This window comes from Melospiza georgiana, chromosome 24 (assembly GCF_028018845.1).
Source record: "Melospiza georgiana isolate bMelGeo1 chromosome 24, bMelGeo1.pri, whole genome shotgun sequence".
NCBI lineage: Eukaryota > Metazoa > Chordata > Aves > Passeriformes > Passerellidae > Melospiza > Melospiza georgiana.
In genome coordinates this window covers 5,634,303-5,652,058 of record NC_080453.1, presented here as the reverse complement: position 1 = coordinate 5,652,058, position 17,756 = coordinate 5,634,303, and the positions used below count along the sequence as shown (strand labels likewise).

The following is a 17,756-nucleotide window of genomic DNA, read 5'->3' as shown; positions in this document are numbered from 1 at the left end:
AGCGCCCCCTCACGGCCCTCAGCGACACCGAGCGCCGCGCAAAGATCTTTTTATTTAAATACAGTGATTTAAAAACTCTCGTCGTTTTAACAAGTTAAATAAAATACAGTGTAAATATCGCCTCTCTTGTTTTGTTTTGTTGTTTTTTTTTTTATCTCGTCTACATACAGCTTATTGGGAAGCTTCATGTACTTTACAGCGTAATCAGGTGTCAAACTGCCTGATCTTCGAAAGCAACAGATTGTATAAAACACCGTGATATCAAAAAAAAAAAAAAAGTGCCGGTATAATGTACAAAAAATATTTTTTTTACAGTAATTCAGTGTCTACAAGTCAGATAGAACTGTGTCATGGCAAATCCTCTTCCCTGACGAGGAATTGTTGGATAAATTGCTGAGCTTTCCTCTTCTCGGCGATGTCGGGCGTGGGGTGGCCAGGAGGAGGCCGCAGTAACAACCCCCCGAACACGCTGGCTGTGGGGAAAGCACAGAAATGTGAAAAAAAAATGCATATTTTATCATTAAATTTTGGCAAATATTCAAGTGAATATTGTATGTGTTGTGTTAGAAAGTTATGCTGTGTTAATTCTCTTAAGTACTGCGTTACGGACGTCCGTAACTCTTTGTTTCTATTGTCTCATATTGTCCTAAATCCTAATTGTCCAAATTATTATGACTCTAATTGTATTACTATTTTTATAACCATTTTATTACTATTAAACTTTTAAATTTTTAAAAACATGTGATTGGCGTTTTTCACACCAGAATCCCTGGATGTCCTGCTCTCACTGTGTGCCAGTGAAAAGACAGGTCCTATTTTAACCACAAAAGTTACCTTTTAACTACAAAACTACATTTACCATGCTATTAAAATGTTAATACAGCACTACTAATCAATACAACACAATACTTATAGTAAATATCTGCGTAGAACCACATAATATACACTTTTCACATGGGAATTATCAGCTTTATCCTGCCTTGCTCCCGAGCCAGGCTCTCTTCCCAGTGTGAAAAATTTGTATTTTATCATTGGCTTCTTGCAAATATTAAAATGAATGTTGTGTTAGAAAGTGATGCTGTATTAATTCTCTTAAGTAGTGTGTTAAATATATTTTAGGTTATAACAAAATGTTAAAATAGAAACCATGTTATGTAGGATACTTTTTTCCTAAAGAAAGGACTGGCAGCAAGATAGCAGCCACAGGACACATCAATCTCTCAGAGAAAGAGAATTTATTGCCCTATTATCAGGAGAAACAAACTTCTTCCTGCCTCACTCAGCCCTGAAGAGGCTGTCAGGATTCAGAGGAAGAAGTTGACACTGACCAGACAGAATCCTGTGTTTGAATGGAATTTATGCATCATGTATGAGGTGTATGAATATGCAACAGGTTATTGTTTTTAAGGGTTAATCCTCTGTTAACGTGGGTCCTTTTTCAGGCTTGTGCTGCCCAGAAAATGTACCTGGACATCCATAACTCTTTGTTTCTATTGTCTCAAATTGTCCTAATTCAAATTGTCCAAATTATTACTACTCTAATTGTATTACTATTTTATAACCATTTTATTACTATTAAACTTTTAAAATTTTAAAAAGAAGCGACTGGCTTTTTTCACACTCCACATCTCTGTGTTGATTCCCAGATTCCTGCTTTTCTGTGGACTGTTTGCTAATAAAAAAAGGTTCAAAGCACTACAAGCCACCACTGCACCCAGAAATGAAGTGTTTTGTGCAGCCCCTCTGAACAGAAAGATTTTTGCAGGCCTTACCAAGAATATTCACATCCAAATGGTTTTTCCCTGAGTTCTTCAGTAGCTCTCGTAGAAATGCCATCAGATACTCAAACACATTTCTGTGGAACACTGGTAGGTCAGCGATAATCTGAGGAGGGGAAAAAAACTCCACATTTTTATGGAGCACTGGCAGGTCAGAGATAATTTGAGGAAGGGAAAAAACCCACATTTTTTATGGAGCATTGGTAGATCAGAGATAATCTGAGGAGGGAAAAACTCCAACATTTACATTGCAGGCACAGCAATGCCTTCCAGCTGCAGCTGCCCCCAAAACCCCCCTGGCTGCAGGTGCCAACAGCTCTTTATACCCTAAAATCACCAGTTCCAGATAATTTTTATTAAGAGAGGATTAAGTTACTGAAAGTAAAAATGGGTGACTGGTGTAGCAGAGGCCACTTTGCTGCCCTCCCCATGGAATTGGTGTCACTGAGGCCACTTTGCTGCCCTCCCCATAGAATTGGTGTCACCAAAGGCCACTTTGCTGCCCTCCCCATAGAATTGGTGTCACCAAAGGCCACTTTGCTGCCCTCCTTCAAGGACTGGCATCACCAAAGGCCACTTTGCTGCCCTCCCCATTGAACTGGTGTCACTGAGGCCACTTTGCTGCCCTCCCCATAGAATTGGTGTCACCAAAGGCCACTTTGCTGCCCTCCCCGTGGAATTGGTGTCACCAGAGGCCACTTTGCTGCCCTCCCTCTGCACTGGAGCAGGTCCCTGGGGCAGCCAGCAGTACCTGGCAGCTCTGGCTGTAGTTGCTGGCGCTCTCCAGGCAGGAGCTGTAGAACCTGCAGCAGATGACAGGCTCAGGGAGGCTCTCCAGGAACAGCAGCAGGGCCTCTGCCACTGAGTGGTTGCTGCCCACTGACCCAGTGGTTAAGGAAGAGCACAGCACGACCTAGGCTGGTCCTATTTCTGCTGAAACACAAATGAACTTTGGGTTAGGTGTCCCAGAACTCTGCCCACAGCTCACAGCTTTGGGTTGAACCCCTGGCCTCCACAAGAGCTGTTGGGCACTTGGGTCATTCACTGACATTGCCAGCACTGCCAGCACTCAGCAGAGGATGACAACAGAGCCACAAGGAAATGCAGAGACAGCAGCTTAAAAACCTCTCTCAGTTTTGGCACTCTGGCATGGTGAGCCTTCCTGGACATCAGTGTAAAAGGATACAGAAAGTATCGTACATTCCCGTGTCCAAACAGTCTCGGATTTGCTCAAATTCAGATCTGAGGCCTGGCTGCTGAAACAGGTCCTCCTGCAAAGAAAACCCTGTGTCAGTCCAAGGAAAATAGAAGAATTGTGTGTAAATAGAGCAGCGTCCTTATAATCTGCCTGGAAATTCTCTCCAAATTGCTGGTACCACCAATTTGATGATACTTGGACACACAGACATGATCACTAGCACCACACATTACTACCTGGGGCATCAGGACCCCTTATCCCCCATGGCCTTTGGCCAAACACACCCAGCTCATGGTGATTGCTATGACCAGTATCTTCTTCAAAGCTTAACCCAATGCAAACGTGTCATTTTGTGTTTCCAGTGCCAACCTGCTGGGAAGCGTTGCGGTTCAAGTGATCCACCATCATCCACAGCTCTTTTGGGATGTCCATGGGCCTTTCATCCTCGACAGGATCATCACTCATGTCTACTGGCATCAGGGTCTGAGGGAGGGCAGTGTGGGCAGGAGGGAGACAAACAAAAGGTAGCTAGCCAAGCTCTTATTCAACTCGGCAAAAATACTTCACAAAGCTTATACCTGAGAATTGAGACTTCTTAATAAAAACAGACAGGCCTTAGCATCTAGTTTTAATGCTCTGGTGTGTTTGGAAGGGAATCTTGTCTTTAACTCACAAGTCTCCGAATGGATTCTGCTGACATGTCCTGGATTGGTTCCCTCATGTAACAGAGTGTATGGATGGGAGAGCCAAAGCAACTTGGCAAATAGTTGCCTGTTACGGATAGAAAATAATCCTTCCCTCTGACAAGATGCAAGACCAAGATATCTTCAAGTTTTTCCTCTCCAGAGTTCAAGCGAGTAGCTGTTGATTTATTAACAAACACCTCCAGCTCAACTGTGATCTCAGCATCTGCCAGAAGATGATAAAAAGCCCAGACTCAGTTACAAGCAGCATGAAACCAAGAGGCTGCAAAGAGGCACAGCACTCTCAGAAGTGTGGAGGGAACTGAGCCAGAAGGGGACAACATCAGCTCATGAACATGAGACAAAAGGAGCAGCTCACCTGAGAGCAAGAAGCCCTTGCAGGGATTAGCAGTCAGCCACTCCTTGCAGTAGGTGTTCTCATCTGGTTTGCTGATAAATTCAAACTGGCAGGGCACTTGGCCATTGCGGATTGTGAACCTCTCTACCTGCAGCTTCATGTATTTAACATCCTTAAAATGGATCTAGAAACAAATGTCAGTCAGCATCATCAGCCAATTCCACCTTGCTGGAGCAGCAATTCCTGTTCTGTGGTTTAATTATTAAGCAGTAAAACAAGCAGATTAACCCCTTGCTCCCACCCCATCTCCTCCAAGACTGCAGAGGATCACACGTGCATACTCTGAATGCCAAAGTCCTCTCCATCAGGGGGCCCTTTGAAACAAATGCTGCCCTCAAATAACTACAATAAAATTGAGAATGAGATAGCTGTGGCCTCAAAAGTCTCCTGGGCTTATCTTTATAGTACCAACACACAAAGCAAATGCTGGTTTGTGACCTTGTCCAGACCCTTACAATTTTACATTTTATGTTTGGAAGCACAAGTCAGAGCAAGGGTCACAAACCACCTTTTTACTTTCTCTCTTCCCACCTCAGGGAATGACACACCTTGTGTTTCAGCCCCTGGACTGTGAATGGAATTCACAGCATCTAAACAGGAGCAAACATTCCTAGGGCTTGCAAACAGAGAGCAGCTGGAAGTCAAAATATTCCACTTTTTGGAACCAGACCCAATGGTCTAGGATCTGCTGGGGCCTGGGGTTGCTCAGTTCCCTCAGGGAGTGCTGGCACATGCCCATGCCCTACCTCTCTGCGGGACAGTGTCACCGAGGGAATGTTGGCATTCTCCAGCTTGTCCAGGGAGCGCACGATTTCCTCAAAGGCTTTTCTGTACAGCTCCTCGTTCACAACCTTCACCTGCAAAAGGACACACACTGCACCAGCCAGCACTGGCTGTGCCTCTGCAGGACAGCTGGAGCACAGCTGCAAACATGGGAAATCATTTGATTTTGGCAGCACACTGGGGTGTACGACACAGGGAATGGGCAGAGCTGTTTGGAGCACTAATCTCCAACATCTTCTCATGATCCACCAGTAAAAGAACTTTGCCATAACCAACAAGAGTCACTCAGTCACTGCTAGATCAACCTTTTTTTTCCCTCAGAAAAAATAAGATGTTTGATAAGACACTACTGTGTTCCCAAAGAACACTGGCAAATATTCAGGCTTAACTGCAGTATCATTTACACAACCCTTGCTCAGTGTGGTCAACAATCCCATCTCCATATCTGATCCAGCCCATCTTTCAAGCCATTGTTCCCTGTGGATGCCACAAAAGCAGGAGAGAGAAATCAGCACGCAGGAAATGAGGCCAGCAGAGTTACCTCATCCAGCACTGACAAACTTACCCCAATGTCAAACACAGAGCTCACTGGTTTGTGGTCACTGAGCTTCAGAGCCATGTGGCTGCGATAGCTCAGCTGGGCAATGTTCTGCCCTTTCCAGAGGATCCGGTCACACCAGGCTGGAACACGACACTTCTCACTAAAACAGGGGGAAAATCACCATTTTCAGGCACAGAAACAACACTGGGCAGAACTCTGCTCACCCAGAGCTTTCCTCCCATGGCTGGAGCTCACTCCCTATCAAAGTGGCATTTTTAACAGTTTCTTCACATAGATATAAAAAGTTTTGAGTGTACAGTATAAGTAGACACTCTGAGAATCTACTAAGGTATCTCTAGCTCATGCTTTACTTCCCACTTCTTCAAAGGTGCAAGGTACAATTAACATACAAGCAATACTCAGGTATTTTTGACCATGAGAGCCATGAAAAATAAGAACTCAGGCTCTGCATTTAAAGTTTGCATTTATTGTTTTCACTGACAGCTGCACAGATTTGATTTCTGCACTTGCAGCTGAAGTTTCTGGTTTGCTTAGAGGAGCTGCTCTGTGTATAGAGCATTACAAAAAGGATGGTTCTTGAAGGCTTTTGAAGAGGAGCACAGTTAATTTCACATCAACCCTGGCTGGTCCCATCTGAGCAGGTACAGCAGAGAGCAGCAAAAATGAGATCCTAAATATTTTGCTTGGGGGAAAACCCAACAAACTAAAAAAGAATTAAACTAGCTAAAAGGATTCATTAACTTTGTTAATAAATTACCTCTAAGAGGAAACCTAACAGGATTATTACTGGGAAAAAAATATTAGGAATATCTGACAAATAGCTGTAGGAGAAAAACAAGGTAAATAGATGTAAACAGGAGATGAATTTTGGAGTGAAGGGAGAGAACCAGAAATAATTTCAGAACTGTTCCTATTTACAGCCATTAGACCTGCAATACTTTTTAGCCTTGTTTTTACTTCCCTCAGTGATAACATCAGCCATTTGTACATCACATCTGAGACAATCACTGTACCTTGTGTCCCAGTCATCACAGCCAGCATCATACTTGTATGTTGGCTGGAAAGAGATCTGTCCTTCTGTGAAGCCTTCAAAGGCTGCATTTGCCTTCATTTGCCTCTTCAGCTACAAAAGAAAAGATGAAAACATTAATTTTAGATAATCTCAAGCACAATTTCCATATGGAGTAAAGGGAGACAATGAGCACAGAAAAGGCCAAGGAGTTGTGTGGCTTGTACTGAGCACCCTCAGCACCATGTGCAGGTGGGACAGCAGTACCTGGTCATACTGGCAAAGCTCTGGAAATGCTTTCTCCTCTACAAGCTGCTTCACTTTTGCCACATCCAGCTCCTCCAGACGGTAATTGAGGTCCCCCAGCCACAGGATGACACTGAAAGAGAACATAAACCACAATGTGCAGAGGCCTGAAGCTGCCCCAGAGCTCAGCCATGGACAGCAGCTCCACTCTGCAGCTCTGGGGCTCTTCCCATCACAACCCCTCTGCTGAGCTGCTCTCCTCAGGAATAACAACAGTGGAAACTTAAAAGAAAAGCTACCTTTTGTATTTTTGCCATTATTAATCACTTTGGTGCTGTTATTGCTCCACAGTGACTGAATCCCACAGCTGGGGAAGTCAGTGCTTATTCCTGCCCCATCCTCACTTCAGGCTTGAGAATGAAACAAGGCTTGGGAGAGCATAAGGTGACAAGTGACACCCCTCTGCTGAGCTGCTCTCATCAGGAATAACAACAGTGGAAATTTAAAATAAAGAGAAGCTACCTTTTGTATTTTTGCCATTATTAATCACTGTTCTGCATGTTTGTCACTATCCCTTCATAACTGGTGCAGTTATTATTGTGGTTATTAACCCACAGTGACTGAATCCCACAGCTGGGGAAGTCAGTGCTTATTCCTGCCCCATCCCCACTCCAGGCTTGAAAATAAAACAAGGTTTGGGGAAGCATAAGGTGACAAGTGACACCCCTCTGCTGAGCTGCTCTCATCAGGAATCACAACAGTGGAAACTTAAGAGAAAAGCTATCTTTTCTGGTTTTGCCATTATTTAGCACTGTTCTGCATGCTTGTCACCATCCCTTCATGACTGCTGCTGTTATTGCTCCACAGTGACTGAATCCCACAGCTGGGGAAGTCAGTGCTTATTCCTGCCCCATCCTCACTCCAGGCTTGAGAATAAAACAAGGTTTTGGGAGAGCATAAGGTGACAAGTGACCTGTCCAAACCAGGTAAAGCTTTTGTGGCCCCTCCAGCTGAGGTTTATGGCACTGGGCCCCCTCCTCACCCCCCAGCACATTCTCAGAGTGCTCCCTTGCACATCCCATCACTCCCACAGCCACAGGGGAAGCATACTCGTGCTTGCCAATGGTGAGAGGGGGCAGGTTTGGGTCAGACTGGCAGAACTGCATCCTGGAGCAGATGTCCTTGAAGTCCTGGTTCCTCCGCTCGTATTCCTCCGTGTGAGCTGCCAGGTGAGAGTTCACAATGCACACGCTGGTGTTGTGGAATTTAAACCTGATGGCAACACCACCTTTGTTACCCTGAAAGAGGAAGATGAAGATATTAATCAGAAGCTTCTACACAGCAGATGAATTACTAGCAGTGGACAAGCCAGAAGATTTTGAGGCAGAGTGTTTAATTCCAGAGGAAGGAATAGGCTGAAAATGCTAATTAGTGATTGCTTTGAACATTTGTGCACAGCTGGCAGTGCCCTGAGCTGGCATGGGGATAGGACTCTCTGCTTCTAGAATCAGCCCTCAGCTGGAGAAATAACCACGCATCCAAGGAGAGGGGCTCTTCCAAATCTCACCCCTTTTTATTTGCCATTCTTACCATCCTCCCCATGATTCCAGTCCCCACAGTCTCAACTTCCACCTCAGAGATGTTCAGAGCCAGTTCTGCCTTCACATACAGCAGGAGCATGATCCCCACCAGCCTCACAAGCTTCACCTGAAAAACACACCCAGTCCATTCCATGCTGCAGTGGAAGAGGTGTGCCGAGAGAAGGCACATCCATCCACAACATGGGTCACCAAAGAGGAAGTTTCAGGATCATCCAGGGCACAGGCCCCCAAGAGCACATTTGGAAGGAGCTGGGAGCAACAGGAAGGAGCTGGGAGCAGCATCAGTGAAGGAAGTTGAAGCCCAAAGCAAGAGCTACAGCACAGACACATGGGAGGAAATTCCCGTCAACAACAGAGACAAGAGATGAAGCAGACCTATGGAGCAGGAGCCAAAACAAAAGCAATATTCCTACCAAAATACCTTCACAAATCATTTCACCACACACTATAGGCAGACATGGAAGAAGGTACAGAACTTCCTATTCTCCTTCCCCAAGACAGCAGAAGCTCCCTTTAAGTAGGGAAGCCTGGCTCTGTTCCCCATCCTGCCCCTGCCTCACCACCTAAAAACCTGCACAGCCTCTGAAGACACAGCATTGGGAACAAGAGAAAGCGAAGGGAAAAGAGTGGGAAAAGTGGGAAACGATCCCACACTCAAACCTCCCCAAAAGCCACATTTACCTTTGCATATTTGGCATCTGGGTGAAGACTATCAGTTACAGCTTTAAACCATTCTTCTTCCTTCGGTGTGTCATTGAAAAAGAAGGCTTCTTTAGTCAGATCAAGCTCCTGGAAACTGTGTTAGAGGAAGGAACCCATGGATGCATGCACTTGTTTATAGCTCTCCAACCCCTTCTCTGGGAAAGAACTAAATCAGCTTATACTCACTAAATTCATAACTGAAAACTCAAATTTAGTTTCGCTGATTGTAGATGTATGTCAAATGTTAAGCTCAACTGCTGTCATTATTACATCAGATGGCATTTAGGATTTTGCAACACTGAGAGGCCAAACCCTACCAGACCAACAACCCTCACAGGCTGTGACACACCCACCCTGGAGCTGTGCATGCACTGCACCAGTGCCAACATTGCTGTGGTGTCCTGGCTGAGCTCCTCTGGGTGACAGACCCTCCTGCAGAGCCCAGGTCAGCGAGGGTGGCCAGGGACAGACACTCACCCCACACAGTAAATGTCTGGAGGCTCAGCATCACACCTCAGCCAGGGCTGCAGGCTCTCCGTGGGTGACTGCCCATTCACGTTGTATGTGCCCACAAAAACCCTGCAAAGACAGTGACAGCACCCCAGAGCTGCAAACTGGGAGAGAAAACTCCCTGCAGAGCCCAGCAAACAGCACTGCTGTTAACTAGTTTGTTTATTCACCATATTGGGTTTAATAAATATAACCATATTATATTTAACCATAAATAACCATATTTATGGTTATATATATATATTTATATATTTATATATAACTAATATATAACTTATTCCTTATTCACCATATTATGTTTATTAACCATAAATAATGTTCTATATGACTAACGTGTTGCCAGGGAAAATTAAGAAAGGTGACATTGTTTAAATCTCTAAAATTATTATCCCAGGAAACAGCACAGCTATTAGCCAGTTTGTTTATTAACCATATTATGTTTAATAAATATAACCATATTATATTTAACCATAAAAAACCATATTTATGGTTATATATATACACAATCATATATATATATATATAACCATATATATATATATAACTATATAACTAATATAGTTCTATATAACTAATGTGTTGCCAGGGAAAATTAAGAAAGGTGACAAAGTTTAAATACCTAAAATTATCTAACTACAGCTGCACCTTTACAGATGTATTTTAACAGAAGGACATGTTGTTATACACAAAGTGTTAAAGAAAAAACAGAAATAAGGCTGTAGGAGGGTGCAGCTTGAAATGATAAATTTCTGTGCAGTAGCAGCTTTAAATGATAAATTTGCAGACTGAGATGCATAAAATTATTTCAAACACAGTAAAGTTTTGGTCCTAATTATGTATTTCATTCAAGCTCTTTCTTATGAGCTTGTTGGAACAACTACATGGATAAGCATTGGACAGAAATGGAGAGGGAAAAGGCTGGATGCATTTCCAGACACTGTCTAAAAAAAGCACCAAAATAAAGTGATTTCAAAAAGGGCATTTCCTCCACAAGAACCATGAAGAATGAGACATTAATGAAATTCTGCTCTGCTCACATCTAAAGGTGGAAAGAAAACTATTCTGGAAAGTATGGATTATACTTTTCTACAGAATTTTCTGTTTGTGGGGACACAGGACGAAACAACAGATGAGTTATTCCGACAGTCTGTGCTCAGTTACAGCCCACAAAATAAGTTCTTCTCAGGAATGCTCATTACCTGTAGTTCTGGATGTGTGTGTAGGAGTCCTGCATTTGTAAAAGCTGGGATTTAACAATAGTATCTCGGAGCCCAAACTTGGGCTCTGATAAGATTGAGGCCTTGTTCGAAGCCATGACACGCGAGGCCCGGACCTGCTCCGTTCTCACTTCAGGTTTGGCTTTGTTTTGCCTGCAAATGAAAGCAAAACCACAGGTGAAGTCCAGGCTATCCCCACACCCTAACCAGCATATTTCTGCCACTGAGGCCTTAATTCACATTTTTCTGACTGTTCACTAAAGGCAGGTAACATTTGGGATAAGCCAAGAAGACTGAAAAGAGCATTTCTTAGCAGGGCTGAGATCTCCAGACAAAACCAGTTTAGTTAACTAAAATAACAAATGCTTTTCACCATCCTGGTGCAGCCTGTTGATGCAGAGCAGGCCTTACACCTGGAAAATGATACAAAAACTGAACATCTTCCCTGCTTACTGCAGCAAGGAGAGGCAAATCTCATCTCCCTGTGCCTCAGCCAGGAATGAAGAGCTGTGTTTGTTTATAAAACCTTCTGCTGGAAATATTCCAACTCTGCCCAGAGTGGGTGGAGGTAGAGGTGGTTTTATTTTGTGTCTCCTGGCTCTGCAAACTCCTTTTGCAAAGGAATAATGCCCCAGCTTGGGAATTCCCAGCAGCAATGGGATGGTATAAATGTAAGGGCAGCATACCAGTGCCAAGGACAGCACATGGACAGACTCTGAATGATTTGCAGCAGGGTCCACAAAGTCCTGGGAACTGGAAAATCAAACTGTAACATTTTAAGAGTGTATCTATGAGACACAGTGGCTCTAAGCCAAAGCTCTCTGAATTAAAAATAAACAATGCTAGCAGGTCCTGTCCCACTAAACAACCAAAATAGGCCCAAACAGGGAGGATTGTAGGGAGAGGGAGTGGAATGAAATTTCCACTAATGTTTTGACAGCAAGCTTATGCTGAACTTTTTTCTCTTTTAACTAAAACCTGCAAATTCTCATTTTAAAAAGCTGACAGCTTCTATAGAGTACCCCACCTCTGTGCACTGACCTGGGAGAGCTTCTATCAGTGCTGTCGTGGCTGCAGCTCTGACTGCCTGCAGCTTTTTTCCCATTTTGTTTGACACCTTCAGAGCCAACCACTTCTAGAGGAGAAAAGAACAAAAAAACACCCAACAAAAAGTTTCACTTTAAACACAAAGTGTTCTTCCATTTATCAACACGCTTATGTAAACACTGGCAAAAAATCTGTGGGCAGAAAATAATTTAGATTTGTGTGTGGAAAAACAAAGTACCCCACAGTCTCTCTTGCAGCTATCTGACAGATTTAGCTTACTCTGACCCAAGTGTTGTGTGGTGATGCAGCAGAGGAAGGAACTACAGGAGCCACAGAGAACAGCACTGTCCTCTGTGGGAGCACTTGCTGCTGCCTCTCCTTTACAGCTAAGCTGAAGCAGGACTTAACAGCACAAAATCCAGAGCTTTACCCCCAGGAATCTGAAAAATTTATGTTAATAGCAGATTTTTCCTTTCTGAAGCAAGACAGGAAGTACAAAGAAAGGGGGGGAAAGGGGATAAAACCAAAACCCAGAGTTCCATTTAAAGGGTTTCTGCCTATCTTGCTGGGTATATCTGCAAATACCCAGCAAGGGACAGGTGTCAAGGGCCATCAAGAGTCACACCAGGGAGCCACTGAACCTCAGCAGAAACATCTGCCCCAAAGCAAACTGCACGTTCCTAAAAGAGTCACAGGGCTGCTACCACACAAATCGAACTAACCACAGCAGTGACACCAAACACATCACACTACCTTAGCAAAATCTGACTGGTCTTTCAGCACTTTGTTTCAGTTACAATATTCTGCTCCTACAAGTTGCAAAATAACAGTTAAAAAAGAGGGTTCTGGGGGAGGGCTCTGTGTTTGAGATGCAAAACCAGCAATCTTAAAATCATGCTCCTCAGCACACAAATCTAAGGATGGTGTAGAAATTGTTAAGACTGTTGGGTTCTAGGCATTCAGCTGAGCTTCTCCTCCAGTGAACACAACCCAGAAAAAATTAAGATGTTATTGCTGTCACAGAACATTCTGCAGAACACGAGCACACAACAGAAATAGAACTTGCAGTACTTCACCCAGGCCCTCGGGACACAAACCAGATGACAAGAAGTGGCCAAATTCTCAGCCTGGATAACCTCCTCTGCCCAGGAGCCTTCTGAGAATAGACTGTGTAAGAGGATTTATCAGAGCCTGGACGCAGCAGAGCACATGACTGAAACCTCACTGCAGATCACACAGCTCAAGTCAAGCAGAACTGAGCAGGAGCACACAGAGATGCACTGGAAATGTGGGCATCACATTCCAGGGACACAGCAATTTCTCCATGGGTGTTGAGAGTTCAATTACTGCTCTTTGGATCTCTGCAGCCTCTCCCACTAACAGCCATGCAACATCCCTTGAGAGTCAGTGACAGGAACCAACCTGAACCTTCACCTCAATGGACAATGGTCACTTTTGTGCCAAGAAAAGAGCAGATTCCTTTTAGGCTTTACTACCTACCTACATGGGTCCATGCCACTCACCATTGTGCAGAAGGCATTACTGCAGAATGGAAAGGTGTGTGACCCTGCTGCTGTCACAACTCCTGCCTGATCCAAAGATCAGAGTTACATCACACCTCACATCCTAACCGATGGGCAGAAATCAGCTTTAGATAGGATTCTCCTAAGAAAGAGATTAGCTTTGGAAAAAGGCTGTTTCCTTTAGATATGTTTATACCTAGCCATAGATTTCTGTAGCCAGAGGAATCTATATGGTAGCACTCTGAAGTGGAATGACCTTGTTCGATAATTGAACCGAGCACAGAAATGCAGAGCAACATGCAGAGATTACAGGAGGTCTCCATTGCACAGGATTTGCAGTTAAATGAGATCCAAGCAGTAATAAAGGCATTAATACTAAATATGTGCAGTGATATTACAGAACAGCAGGAAAACGTATCATATCTCCTGGATAAACAGGATTCATGCTTAGCATCCAAAGGGGGGAATTAGATTAGCCTTTCATGCAACCAGAGCAGCAGGGTACAACAAAACGCCAACATTCGGGTTCTGAACCCCACACTGACTTCCAGGAACTGCCTTAGCTCTGAACCTTCGCAAAGCGGGAAACCACCGAGCCCGGGGAGCGGCGGGGCCAGCGGAGGAGGCGCCGGAAGAGCCGGCGGAGCCGACCCGGGCGCACGGGGCGGGCACCGGGCGGGCACCGGGCGGCGAAACCAGCGGAGCCCCGGCGGTCAGTGCCCGGCAGCAGCTCCGAGCCCGCTGCCCGCGGCGGAGCTGCCCCGGAGCTGCCGCGGAGCTGCTCCAGAGCGGTCCCGGAGCTGCCTCGGAGCGGCCTCGGAGCGGCCCCAGAGCGGTGCCGGAGCTGCCCCAGAGCCGCCTCTCGGCCCCGGCCGCGCCGCGGAGCTCCGGCAGCACCGGGCGGGCACTCAGCCCTGCCCCGGCCGCGCCTCCCCGCCCAGACAGACAGACGGACAGACGGACACACAGACCCACCCCGGCGGGTCCCCGCGCTCACCTCGGCGGGGCCGCCCGCCCGCGGACATCGCCGCAGCTCGGTGCCCCGGCCCCGGCCCCGGCCCGGCCCCAGCGCCCGCCCCAGCCCGCCCCGATCCGCCCCCCCAGCCGCAGCCGCGCCCGCCCGGGCTCGGGCCCGCGGAGCCGCCGCTGCCGCTGGCCCCGGAACACCGAGCGTCGCTGCCGGGGTGCTCACGGCCGGGAATGGAGAGCCACGGCAGTGCTGAACGAGTTCCAGCAGGGAGAGGCCGGCCCCGCTCCTCCACACGCGGGAGGGACGGACGGACGGACGGACAGACGCCGCAGCTGCACCCGAAGGGACCCGAGCCATCCACAGGGAGCTCGTACCTGCGCTGCACCTGCTGAGCTCCTGCAGGAAGGTGCGCGTGTGGGAGCCGAAGGGCAGCTGCACTGTGAGCCGATCGTCCGCTGAGCCCATCTGCACCGTCACGTCCGAGCCTGCGGACACCGGGAGAGAAAACTCCAGTGGGTCGTGCTGACAAACCTGAGAGCGTCTCCTGACAAACCTTCCCAAACTGAGCGTGTCTCCCGACAAACCTTCCCAAACTGAGCTCTGCCACAGTCTGTGTGCACATGCACGCAGCCCTTGGCAACATCTCCCCATGCCTTCCTACCATCTTGCTTTCCAAAGTTTTACGTGAGAATGCCGCTTAAAATATAAAAATTATAATTTATAATATTTTTATTCTGCTTGTTCAGGGATAATAATGAATCCTCCAGCAGCAGTTTAAAGACATATGGAAAATTAGTTCCCTTTGTGGAATGGGGCTGGCAATGCTCATTAGCAGCAGGTAAGAATGGCCAGCAGCATGGAAACTGCCCCAGCAGGGCACAACCCCTCCCCAGTCACCTCCTCTGGGGCCAAGAACCCCCCAGTCCCGCCCCAGAGCTGGCCCAGGCCCCAGAGCACCTGTAATGCAGGACTAAAGCAACCACAAAACTCACCAATGACGTGAAGGTCACTGTCCAGTACAACTGCAAAAGTAAGACAAAGTTCAGTTGAAAGCTAAAACGACAGATTTGCCAACCACACTGATCCTTCTCCAAACTCCAAATATTCCCTGCAGGAACAGAGGCAGGCGGAACAAACCTGGGGGCAGGGGCTGTGGCTGGGGCCTGGTGGGACAGAGGCACTCTGCTCCTCACAGGGCCCTGCCAGAAATGCCATGTGGTGCACAACTTTCACCAAAGATAGCAAACTTGAAAAACGTGAAGGCAGAATAGGTTGCAAATTTCAGGAAGCAGGACAGCAGAATAAATTGCAAATTTCAGGAAGCAGGAGAGCAGAATATGACACCAAACCCCTTCATCCCAGTCTTTGGGACTGACAGTGTGTCAGTACCTTCTTCCACGGCAAACTCATCAGTGATGGGGATCACTCTCTCCAGCCAGACGTCCTCAGCTGTGATGGCCATCCGCCGGTGGGTGTACACATAGATCCTGCAGGCACAGGGCAGCACGGGGGCAGAGCCTCCTCAGCTCTGCGTGTCTGACAAAGGCAAACCCACACCCGTCCCACCCCGCAGCACCGGCTCACACAGCCCCATGCAAATCCCAGACCGACTCCTGAGCTCAGTGCCCACCCACCTGCTCCCCCATCGCTTAAATAATGCGTCTGCAGGGCGGAGCAGCTCATGGGGCTTCTCTCTGAGCACCCATAGCATCAAGGCACCACGTTCAAACTGGACCGCAGCCCTTGGGATGGGAAGGGGATCTCACGAGGCTCCCCTGAGCTCTCTGGGTGCTTTCCCTGCCCGCCCCATGCTCCGGTACCCACGCGTGGTGCCCGCGGCACTCCACCAGGCCCAGCAGCCGGCTCTCCACGCTGTCCCCCGAGGGCAGCAGCGCCTGCACAGCCTGGGCCGCGGGTCAAGGAACCGTGGGGCAGCAACGGGAGCGGGGACGCGGCGGGGAGAGCGGAGATCGGGGCGGGGACCGGCGGGAGGGAGCGGGGACGGAGCGGAGGGAGCGGGGATGGAGCGGAGGGAACGGGGATGGAGCGGAGGGAGCGGGGATGGAGCGGGGGGGACGGGGAGGGAACGGAGGGAACGGGGAGGGAACGGAGGGAGCGGGGATGGAGCGGAGGGAGCGGGGATGGAGCGGGGGGAGCGGGGATGGAGCGGGGAGGGAACGGAGGGAGCGGGGATGGAGCGGGGGGAACGGGGAGGGAACGGGGAGGGAACGGAAGGAGCGGGGATGGAGCGGAGGGAGCGGGGACGGAGCGGAGGGAGCTGGGATGGAGCGGGGGGAACGGGGAGGGAACGGAGGGAACGGGGATGGAGCGGAGGGAGCGGGGATGGAGCGGGGGGTACGGGGAGGGAACGGAGGGAACGGGGATGGAGCGGAGGGAACGGGGATGGAGCGGAGGGAGTGGGGATGGAGCGGAGGAAGCGGGGACGGAGCGGAGGGAACTACGGGGACTGCGGGAAGGAGCAGCGGCAGCAAACGGGAGGGAGGGGACGGGGCCAGCCCGGAGCTGGGAGCTACGGGGACAGCCTGGAGCTGGGAGCGATGGGGACAGCCCGGAGGGAGCCACGGGGAGGACAGGCCGGAGCTGGGAGCAACGGGGACAGGCCGGAGCTGGGAGCGATGGGGACAGTGGGAGGAAGCAGCGGCAGCGAACGGGAGGGAGGGGACGGGGCCAGCCCGGAGCTGGGAGCGCGGCAGCACCGCCACCGCGGCGCCGATGGAAGGATACGATCCGGCAGGTCGCCCCCGCCGCCAGGCTCTCCTGGATGGCCACCGACTGGTCCATGGCCGGCAGCCGGAGCCTGTCCCGGCCGCTGCGCGATGAGCGCGGCTCCCCCCCCCCGGGGCCGCCCCCGCCGCCGCTCCGGTATCGCCCCGGGAGCGGCCGGAAATAACGGGGAGCACCGGCGGGAGCGGCCTGGCCCGGCACGGACGGCGGCCGGGCGGGTCCTGCGCGGAGGGATGCGGAGCACGGGGGAGGCACGGCACGGCACGGCACGGCCCGAAGGCGGGCGGCCCCTCCCGGAAGGAAAGGGGGACTGAGAGGGGGAACGCTGGGCTCGGCAGGCATGGGAAAGGATCATTTCCACGGAAAAGCGCGAGATGCTCTTGGTTTTAGTAGCCCCTTGAATTATCTTTTTAGTAGCCCCTTGAATTAATTTTTTAGTAGCCCCTTGAATTTTATTTTCTTTTTTGTTGAATATCAAGACGGCCCAGCACAAAGCCGTTATTCAAATTAATTAATGCGGAGTGTGGGAGTAGGTGCTGTCAAATACCACCAGAGCTTTCTGCACTGTCCAGACGTGTGTAGCTCCTTCCACGGATGCAGATCGAAAGCCAGGGGAAACCCGAGTGGTGTTGGTCAGTGACAGCTCTGCAGCACTTCCCCCTAATCCAGAAGCGGGTGAGTCCCACTTCTCTGCTCACCAAAGCACAAGAGAACAGCCTGAAAACGCTGCTCCGAGCCCCAAACCTTCCAAGAACTGTGGTGCT

General features: G+C 48.7%; 1 protein-coding gene across 4 annotated transcripts; it reads right to left on the bottom strand.

Annotated features, from left to right (window-relative positions):
* Positions 1–290: 290 nt before the first annotated feature.
* Positions 291–17,099, bottom strand: INPP5B (inositol polyphosphate-5-phosphatase B). 4 transcript variants are annotated; one of them, XM_058040394.1, is made up of 22 exons: positions 16,993–17,099; positions 16,072–16,151; positions 15,637–15,734; positions 15,240–15,269; positions 14,622–14,732; positions 11,749–11,842; positions 10,690–10,860; positions 9,458–9,559; positions 8,960–9,074; positions 8,268–8,384; positions 7,788–7,975; positions 6,699–6,810; positions 6,436–6,545; positions 5,426–5,561; positions 4,824–4,934; positions 4,039–4,201; positions 3,650–3,885; positions 3,346–3,459; positions 2,965–3,049; positions 2,530–2,657; positions 1,773–1,884; positions 291–473 (listed from the first exon to the last, which is right to left on the bottom strand). In XM_058040394.1, exons 1-22 carry the CDS (start codon positions 17,047–17,049, stop codon positions 349–351), a joined length of 2,595 nt encoding a protein of 864 aa, XP_057896377.1. In that variant the 5' UTR covers positions 17,050–17,099; the 3' UTR covers positions 291–348. The 4 variants fall into 4 exon arrangements, with proteins under 4 accessions (XP_057896377.1, XP_057896378.1, XP_057896379.1 ...); XM_058040395.1 differs by having other exon boundaries at positions 11,749–11,839; XM_058040396.1 differs by lacking the exons at positions 16,072–16,151; positions 16,993–17,099 and adding an exon at positions 15,882–16,049.
* Between the last annotated feature and the right edge of the window lie 657 nt (positions 17,100–17,756).